This window comes from Camelina sativa, chromosome 17 (genome assembly GCF_000633955.1).
Source record: "Camelina sativa cultivar DH55 chromosome 17, Cs, whole genome shotgun sequence".
NCBI classification, from domain to species: domain Eukaryota; kingdom Viridiplantae; phylum Streptophyta; class Magnoliopsida; order Brassicales; family Brassicaceae; genus Camelina; species Camelina sativa.
Window position 1 is genome coordinate 14,347,731 of NC_025701.1, and position 10,383 is coordinate 14,358,113.

General features: G+C 36.3%; 2 protein-coding genes across 2 annotated transcripts; one reads left to right on the forward strand and one right to left on the reverse strand.

Annotated features, from left to right (window-relative positions):
* LOC104757178 (ethylene-responsive transcription factor 12) lies at positions 5,114 to 6,098 on the forward strand. Its single transcript, XM_010479903.2, has one exon. It carries the CDS (start codon positions 5,270 to 5,272, stop codon positions 5,849 to 5,851), a length of 582 nt encoding a protein of 193 aa, XP_010478205.1. The 5' UTR covers positions 5,114 to 5,269; the 3' UTR covers positions 5,852 to 6,098.
* Positions 8,914 to 9,754, reverse strand: LOC104757179 (ethylene-responsive transcription factor 11-like). The gene has a single exon (XM_010479904.2). The coding sequence runs from the start codon at positions 9,686 to 9,688 to the stop codon at positions 9,179 to 9,181; it is 510 nt and encodes a 169-aa protein (XP_010478206.1). The 5' UTR covers positions 9,689 to 9,754; the 3' UTR covers positions 8,914 to 9,178.

A 10,383-nucleotide genomic window follows, 5' to 3' on the forward strand; every position in this document is an offset into this window, starting at 1 on the left:
TTTATAGTTTGACTCATATGATGGACTAAATTCGAAATCTTGTTTGAATTTGGTACTTTTAGTATAGAAAATATCCTGAAAATTTAATTAACTGCGTCACTAGGGAAAAAAAAACAGCCTATGTACTCTACTACGTACAGTGAAGTTACATAAGATGGGCTAATTAGATATTTTGGACAAAAAGAAAAACAAAATCAGTCAGAGCTATAAGATAGATAGTCTAGGAGTAGTTGTGTCCAAGTTACTTTATTTAATGATCTCTCCTTGTAGCCCTCGTCCTCGTGCATCATAATCACATCATAAATATTATGGGGGTGCCAATAAAAACCCCAAAAGAGAGCATTTAAATACTTGTGAAATAATAGAGAGAGATAGAGAGAGCTACAAAGCAGTAGGGTTTACGTCAGCATCCCGATGCCACAGGTCCAGTCAAAGAGGCGGCCCATTNATTTCATTCGTCTTCGTGTGGACAATTTTTTTTTTTTTTTTTTTCCTTTTATGATTTCTCTATGGTTGGTTGGTTTAGCTGCTATGAGAAAATGCATCTGAGGTTGTTACGATCGATATAGAACCTGAAATGTTTTACCTAAAATGTTTAGTAAGTTAATATACCAATAAGTTACAATGGCAACGAGGTCATTACGAATTGGCTGATTAGAAATTTATTTTCTGCTTTTACAAAATTTTGAATGCACTGGCTTTAAGAGTATAGAACTCAAACATTAGTTTCTAACATTACGTCCAATAATCTTCTTTAATTATAACAAAACTTAAACACGTAACTGATACTGCTATATAAGAAAAAAAAGAAAACAGTATCCGCATCAGAAGAAGACCCTTTTTATGTCGTACAACTAGTCTATTCAATTATTCACTTCATAAGAGATCTTTTTTTTTTCTTCTCAAAACAATAGTATAGGTTGGTGTAGAACTAGAACACCCACGTGTAACAATCTCTCAGTATACCACAGTCACACATCGCCCAACAACAAAAAAGATCGAACGGTGCTTGATCCTTGCAAAACCTAGATAAAAAACCTCGATCCTAGAAATCAAATTACTAGTAGTAGTATTCAGTTTTTAATTTACTGTTAACTTGGCAAAACATATTTTATATAATTGCTTAGAACAAGAAGAAACTAGCCCTGGGCATTCGGGTTTCGGGTTCGGGTTCGGGTTATCGGGTATAGGAGTTTAGTACTCTATAGGGTAAATCTTAAAAATCGGTTTCGGTTCGGGTAGGATTTTTTCGGGTTCGGGTCGGTTCGGGTTAGAATTTTGATACCCGGAAAAAACCCGGAAAAAATCGGTTCCATATCGGTTCGGTTTATGCCTACCCGAATACACTAATTTTCTACCCGATTCTACCCGAAAACCGGAAATTTGCCCTTATAAACCGAAAACCGGTTTATAGCCGAGACTAAGTGACCTGCAAATTGATTATACACAACACAAGTACAAGCACTTATTCCTGCAAATTTGACACCAATACTCAATAGATAATAGAATTCATCAATGAAAATCCAACATTCCAAGTCATACAAATGGGAGAAACAGTACTAGATAGCAGAAAATAAAGAAAAGTTTTCAAATTCTTGCCAAAACAACAAATCCAAGTCTAGGACTATGGAAAACATCAAAACAAATAGTAGGAAACTGGAAAACAAAACACAATGATGACTTGATTTTGCTCTCCTTCTGGACCTAATACAATAAAAACCAAAGAACAATATTAATCCATTGGTAGACAGAGAGAACAATATCAATCATTCAATCCATTAGTCGAGACTCGAGTGTATAATATTAATACCTCAGTAGCTCATTCCCTTGATCAGTTTTTCTACTGATCTTTCAGTCTTCGACAATGAAACTAGGATCAAACTCTATCAAAGAAGAAAGAACATAAACAAAACAAGGTTAGAAAATAGAAATCAATAAATCATAATACTTGAAGTATAACTCAGAAATCAGAACTATAAGAATCAATAATTACCTCTCATAAGCTCATCTTGCAACTCTAATTCAGCAAGCATTTGTTGAATGGTTGAGACTCCTCTTTCATTGATATTAACTTCACATTTTAACCATTGCTCAGTACACATCAAGACTACAATGCTGTAATCTGTCAAATAGCTTCTGCATGAATGTAAAACTCTTCCACTTGTGCTGAATGCAGATTCTGAAGCTACCGATGACACTTGCATAGCAAGTATATCCTTAGCTATTAGAGAGAACCGGAAACTTTCCACTATTGACTTTCCACCATGACAGCAAATCATACTCTACGCCACTTATAAGATTTGGCTTCTCCACATTTTCTTCCAAGTAAATCTCCAACTCATTAGCTGAATTGTGAATTCTTGTTTCCATAACAATCTCATTCCATACACTGTCCATTGGTTCATAGGCAACACGATTGCCAAGGACTGTTCTCTCAGTGAATCCACTTCCAACTTGCTCTTGAGACTGATATCCTCCTAGTCCTTGTTGTGATTGAGACTGAGATTGAGAAGATGATCCACTAGTAGTTCTAATCACTGAACTGCTATACTCATCATAGAGATCCTTCAAGATCTTTTTGACTGAATCATAAAGATGAGTAGCCTCTGCAGTCTTTTCGCCGTAGAGTGTATCAAAACAGAGCTTCAAATAACTCATCTTCTTCCTAGGATCAAAAACAGTAGCCACTATCAACAGTTTGTTCATTTCCGTCTTATCCCCAAATGGATCCCAATACTTCCCCAACTTCTTTAACATACCTGAAGCTTTCGTCTGCAGTTTTTCCTCAACTCCAGGACTAAGACTTAACGCCGTAATGGTTTTAGTAATGGTGACTATCTCATTGTAGATTTTATGAGAGGCAACACTAGTTGAAGCTGAAAGAACCAATGTAGACTTGTAAAAAATGATAAGAGTCTGAACCAACCTCTCAACTTCATCCCAATGATCTCTAACTGGTGGTCCAATCCTTTTCTTTCCATCGACCTTTTCCTGAAAATAATCATTGTAGGGTTTATCTTCAGCCTCCATCTTCTCAAATGCCAGTCTGAACTTTAGAGCTTGTTCTAACATGAGGTAAGTTGAATTCCATCTTGTCTTCACATCTAAAGGGAGGCTTCCTCTTTTGATCTTTCCTGTGTCAACTCGGAAGTCAAACGACTTGAGTCTGTTTGTTGAAGACCTCACATATTGAATACCATTCCGAATTTCAGACACACTGCTATCTATCTCTTGCAGACCCTCCTTCACAATCAAATTCAGAATATGAGTAGCACATCTCAAATGTAAATAATCACCTTTCAAGACCATTGAATCATCTCCAATCTGCTCCATTGCTTCCTTGAATTTCTTCATCGCTGAACTATTAGCTGTAGCATTGTCCACAGTGATGCAAAAAACTCTCTTAATATCCCACTCAGCCAAACAGTCAAGCAGAACCTTAGCAATCGTTTTACCTTTATGATCATCAACATTCTTGAATCCTATGATCATCTTCTTTAACCTCCACATAACATCAACAAAATGGGCTGTTATTACCATGTAGCTTGATCCAGTAGTCGGAGCAACCCAAATATCTGTCGTCAGTGACAATCTCTGCTTGTTCTGTCCTAAAATCTTCTTCATAGCTGCTTTCTTTGTGGCATACATCTCATATATGTCTCTTGTGGCTGTTCTCCGTGAATGAGGCTTATACAACTGAACCTTAGAGCAGAAATGTCGAAAAGCTAAACTCTCTACAAAAGACAATGGTAATTCCCCGATAACCAACATCTCATTAACAGCCTCTCTAAAGATTGATTCAGAAACCTTACTAACAATTAAACTGCCACCAACACTATCAGGAGTAAACACAGTTTGAGTTTTGTCTTGATTAGCACTCGCCCATACCTTGTATGCTTTGCAGGTTTTTCTGATATGATTCTTCAGAGTGGAGGTTCCAGATTTGGTTGCACAAGCCATTTCTTTCTTACAGTAATTGCAGTTGCACTTGTCCGGATTTGCTGACTGTCTGGTGAAGTGTTCCTAAACCCAAGATCTTGTCTTCTTTATCTTTCCCCTTTCTTTATCCTCATTGTCTTTATCTTTACCCTCACTTTCTTTATCTTTCCCCTTTCTTGTCTTTCCAGAGATAGGCGTTTGAACATCAGATTCAGCATCATCATCTGTTGAAACATCTATCATCGGATCATCATTGTTTGCTGGATTATCACAAGAAGCCATCTGCATCAGCATGAAGTAGAAGTTTTAAATAAAACAGTCACAAGGCACAAGTTATAAGACAAAATGAGGAAAATCGAAAATCAAACAAGTTAGACACTTAGACACATCTAATTCTAATATGAGATGAGACCATCTAATCCAATACCCAAAAATCCAACATCTAATTGACTAATTCTAACATGATTCAATACCCAGAAATCAATATATAAAACTCGATTAAGACTAAACTCATCAGTCATCAATGATTAAATTTGGTTTGAATCACAAATAGAAAAATGAAAAACAGAAAAGTAGAAAACAATAAGAGACGGTGGTGGTGGAATTTACCTCCAATTGGTTTCTTGACAAGGCGGAAGGTGGTGAAGTGACCACCGGAGATTGAATGGTTTGAGTTAGGGTTTCCAGGTTTGCGTTTGATAATATATTGAACATAGACATTAAGAAAGGCAACAAAAAATTCGATAATCGAGGCTAGAAGGAAACTCAATCGACAATCTTGCCTAACCCTAATTCCCCATGCTCTCATTCTCATAGGTTGGTATACCGCGGTGCCGTCCAACATTTATGAAGGGTTATAGAGAGTTCAAAGTAGAAACTAGAAACCGAAGGCTATAGCCTATAGGATTACTGTTTCGGGTTTTCGGGTTATCCTTTCGGATATAGGATAAAAACCGAAACCGAACCCGTAACCACGGGTACACATATATAAAAACCGATGGTGTAAAAAGCCTAGAACTGGACCTGCCCGAAACCGGGTTTTTCGGGTCGGTTTCGGTTCGGGTGCTCGGGTCCGGTTTTTTTGTCCAGGGCTAGAAGAAACAATAAAGATAAAATTGTCAAAGAAGCCGAGGATTACGGGTGTTCTCAGGTGGACCTACTACAAAACACACACACACACACTTCTTCCTCTTTTAAACTCACTCACTCTCTCTCTTTCATTTTGGGTCAAACAAGTCAACAAAAGCAAAACCTCTTTCTTCCTTACTCTCTCTCTCTCTAGATTCTCTCGTCTCTCCTCTGAAGAGAGAGATTCTTTTAAGTCTTAACAATGGCGTCGACGACTTGCGCAAAAGAGGTGCATTACAGAGGAGTAAGAAAGAGACCATGGGGTCGTTACGCTGCTGAGATAAGAGATCCTTGGAAGAAAACTAGGGTTTGGTTAGGCACTTTCGACACTCCCGAAGAAGCCGCTCTTGCTTACGACGGCGCCGCTCGTTTCCTCCGTGGTATCAAAGCCAAGACTAACTTCCCTTCTCCTCTTTCTCTCGACCTCAACCACATCCCTTCCGCTCCCTCCGCCTCTGCCGCAGATAACCAACACCACCACCAACACCATCAACATCAACAGCTCTGGTTCGCCGCGCCTCCTCCTCCTCCTCCTCCTGTCTCCGACCACCATCACCAACACCACCGGATTTTTCTACGAACCGGAGTACTAAACGACAAAACTTCAGATTACACCTCCACCGAAGCGCCGCTTTACTTCACCGCCTCGTCTAACGCTGCCACGTCGTCACCTGGTGGTCGAGTTGTTGGGTTTCCTATGATGAGTCCTTCCCCTTCTTCCCCTGCTGCGGTGAGACGTGGCTTAGCCATTGACCTCAACGAGCCTCCGCCGCTTTGGCTATAAAACAAAGGATCATTATCGATGTAACGGCGCCGTTTTGAGCGGACTTTTCTATACGGCGCCGTTTTTAGACATCTTTCGGTGTGGAACTATTTGTTTAACGTTTAGTCTCTTCTTTTTAGCAAATATCATTTTTTAGAGGTTTTTTTTAGTAGTTCTTTTATCCTTCTTTTGTTCGTTATGTAAGAGACGGATAAGATCGATCGTTATGAGATCCATGTTGCGGGAAAAACAAAAGAAACTTATTTAATTATTAACAAGCCTTGTGTATATTTAAGGATCAATCATGTGCATCTAGAGAAAATGATAATTTTGATGTTTGTGGATTGTGTTACGACCGTCGCTTATGTCGGTTTCGAGGGGGGTTTGAATCTTATCGTATTCTATGGCGTGTCGTGAAGTACGGACTGACTTGTGTGCAGCTCTTTGCAAGAAGTCCTGTTTTTGACTCACGCGCCCTCTCTCTCTCTAAACACGACAAAAGACTGTGAAAAAGGAAGGAAACAAACAAAAGAGATAGAGACTAGTGAGAGACATCAATACAGAGCAAGCGTGTGAGTTTGGACTGGCATAATTCACTTACGGACAAGTTATGCGTCTATTATTATGAGTATGAGTTTTGTATTATATAGTTTATTCGAAATATTTCATTTCACCATAGGAATGCCAACAAAAGTATTCCCATAAAATTACAGGAATTTTGTTTTTCAATTGTTGCATGATTTATCAGCTCATGTTTTACCTATGTATAGAGAAACGTCTAATAAGATAAAATACTACTCCCTCTGTTTCACAAAGAGTGTCATTTTGACCAACTAAACACAACTTAAGAAAAAATTGAATTATACATATACGTCTCTATTTAATGAGTAGTTTATAATAATTGAAATTCAATAAGAAAAATTTTGGGTTAAGGGTAAATTAGAAAATTTAATGTTAAAAATCACATTGGAAATACAAAATGACAGTTTTTGTGAAACAAAGAAAAACTCCCAAAATGACACTCTTTGTGAAAGAGAGAGAGTATGTATTGTAGATAGATATGATAAAATTCACGTAACAATATATCTATGTTATTTATAGGGCTATTATCGCACACGAGTAAAGTAATAATTAATAACTTTGGAATTAATCTTTTAGTTGTTTATTACTAGTAATTGTTATCTAGGCTAGGCTTAACTTAGGTGATTGCGTTGGTCCTTCTTTATGAGTCTACCGTCGTTTTTCATAAATCTACGGTTTATTTAATTATTTGACAATAGAGAAAGTCTTACAATTAAGTGGCGGCAGTGGCCGACCATTTTTGAGGTTTTTAATCAGTAATGCCTTTTCCGTGTATGAATTGGTTCGAAGATATGTCCAAAAGGAGAGTCCAAAACAAAAACAATCCCTGGTTTTGGGAAAATTGGGTTTCTGGTATTGATAGTTGAATATTTTGCCTATTTTAGTCTACGAATTTAGAGTTATTTAGTCATAAAGCCAATATATCAAATCTCATTATGTAAGCTTAATTGAAAACAGTGGACATTGTTGACAGGTGTTTTTTTCTTTTGGTTTCTGAAATGGAGCAAATTCCAGCAACCGCTACTTTACTATTTTGAGAGTTCTCTTACATTTTTCAACATTAAATGTGGTTCTATGTTTGGGCCAAAAAGAACTGATGGGTTGTTAAGCAATTGAGGTCCAAGTATAGTTTGAGTTAACAAGTGAAACATTTGATGGCGACCTGTCTAATTAAATAATCAATTGTCGACCCACGAGGCTCATTGCTCGGTGGTTGGCAAGTCTCCGCCAGTTGAGAGACTCAGCCGCTTTGAAGTCAAAGTTATCCATTCTGGGGATATTCTGATTACATAGTATATTTTACTGAGTTGTGTCGTAAACCTAGTTGAATGCTTTATATCATCTGACAATTATAATTAAACGCTATCGAACTTAGTCGTAGACCTTCTCGGTAAAAGAGTATTACCAGGAATATAATTTACCAGGGATTAAATTCATAATCAACAAGGCTTGAATGAACGGATAACTCCAAATTACTAGAAGATGTAATTACTTTATTGCACATTAGAAGAGACTGAAATTTAAGGGAAATGGTTTTATGGTACTGTGTGGGATCAACTCAAGGAAAGTGCTGCAAACTGAGAAACCCTTTGGTTTCTTAACGATGATGTTAACAATACTATTGACAAGTGACAACCCAGAGAAATCAGAAAGGCCATCTCTTAAATCATATAGCTATTGACTATTGTTATATACATAATTAATATTTAACACATCAAAATTCTTAAATGCAATTTTGCTTTATTCAACAAAATAGTGAACATAACATTAATATAATACAACAAACTAGTGAATATCATGTTCACCACATTAAAAATAAATATTCAGATATGTATAGAATAGTGGTCTATGTGAACCTTCATCTATGTATGTCAAAATAAGCAATTTACCATGTATACAATATAGTAGGTTTGAAGAAATAGTCATATAGATATCAAACTGGAATGCTAAGCCTAAAACCTAAAATAAATACTTTTATCATGTTTTCCAACAGTTTTACTATTAAAATATATTAAAAATGTGATTACATCTGGTTTTTTCCTCTATTATAAATTTTGTTTTAAGATATAATATCTATGTTTTTTTGCTCTCTCTCTATCATAAATTTTTATTTCATGATTAATTAAAATACATCCTCATATAAAAAAAAAATTTACATTCGCATATGATAAAGTAGGAAGTAAAATAACATAAACAATGAAAATCATACATACCCATGTGTTGTTTAGACAAGAGATATGTTTTTAATAACAGCAGATTAACTTAATTTATATACCTTCCATAAGAACAAGAAACAATATAACAAAATTATGACTGATTCTGAAACAACAAATTAATTTTTTTGACCAATAATCTCTATTTTCCCAAATAGAGTTTTTTCTCCATTTGTTCATTTTTTTTTGTGTGTGTCAAGAAAAGTAAAATTCTACGATTTCATCAAAACCAATTGGGTATGGATTAAAACATAAGATCAACTTACTTAGATGTGTTCATCAGAGAGATTGATGCCAAAACAAGAGTATTATTTGATCAGAACTAAAATCAATTACAATTCCATAATAATAAGACATCAGCAGATTAGAACAAAACACGTTCTCAGCAACTAAAATTCTTTTAAACAATCTGCTGATTACAAAAAAACAATTGGCACCACTTAAAACTTAAAAATCTTTCTAGTATACTTGATGATCAATTAATACTCAATCAAGAAACATTTTAATTAATTATTCTAATAATTATAATTAAAATCCAAACATACAAAAATCATTAGTTCTGATCAGGTGGAGGAGGGAAGTTAAGATCCAAGTCCAAGACGACACGTTGTCCTCCTCCTCCCTCAGAGCTAAGATCCATTACCACAGACGAGGACGATTCAGATTCACTCCTTTCATCAAACACCATCATCCCAGACTTGACCTGAATCTTCGGGAAAGGGAATCTGGAACTGATGGAGTCAGATCCTCGGTTGTTGAGATCAGGAACCGATGATTCAACTGTGCTATGGCTCAGGCTCAAGCTCAAGCTCTCGTTGCTGTTGTTGTTGTAATAAGGGAAATTGGTTTTGGCTTTGGCACCACGAAACTCGATGGCACGTTTGTCGTAGGCACGAGCCGCATCTTCAGGAGTGTCGTAAGTACCGAGCCATACACGAGACTTCTTGAAAGGATCTCTGATCTCGGCTGCGTAACGTCCCCATGGCCTCTTCCTCACTCCTCTGTAACGAACTCCGTTACCGTCGTTGGTTTTGACGGCCGCCGTTTTAACTGTCGGCGTCATGTTAACAAAATAAAATAAAGATGAGGAAGAGAAGCTTGAGAGAGGTTTGTGGTGTGTGAAGTTGTGAGGTAAGAGAGATTGATTTATATAAAGAAGGGAGACAAAGACAACAACGTATGTATAAGTCAACCGCGGTTTTGACTAAAGGGGCGGCCGAGTGGCAGTTTTGGTAATAAGATCCACTTACGTGTCATCTTGCTTTTGTCTCCACGAACCGGGAAAGTGAGAGAGTGATATGAGTTTTTTTTTTTTCTTTTCTTCTTCTATTATCTTTTTTGTGCTTTTATTCTTAAATGTTTTTTTTTTCCATTCATAAATATTTTTTTCAATTTTGTTATATTAATGTTTTTAACTGATTTTTGTATTATATGGATTTTCTAAATATTGTGTGCGATGAGGAGCCCACGCGCTTACTTGGCACGTGTCGATTTATATTGTCTTCTTTTCTAATTAATTGGTATAAAGCAAATTGTAATGGGACACACGACGTGCCAAAATGATCTATAAATTGGTAATCTTTATGTACTAATTAAAGCAAAACATAATTTGTTACTAAAAACCGGGATTTAAATTGTTGCAATCTTTGTTTTTAAGGGGAAAGAGTAAAAATCTAGTTACAAATACTTTTGAATTAATATGGGTCCACCGTTTTTTTCAAAAAAAAAAAAAATTACACTTTTTTTTTTTTTACGCAA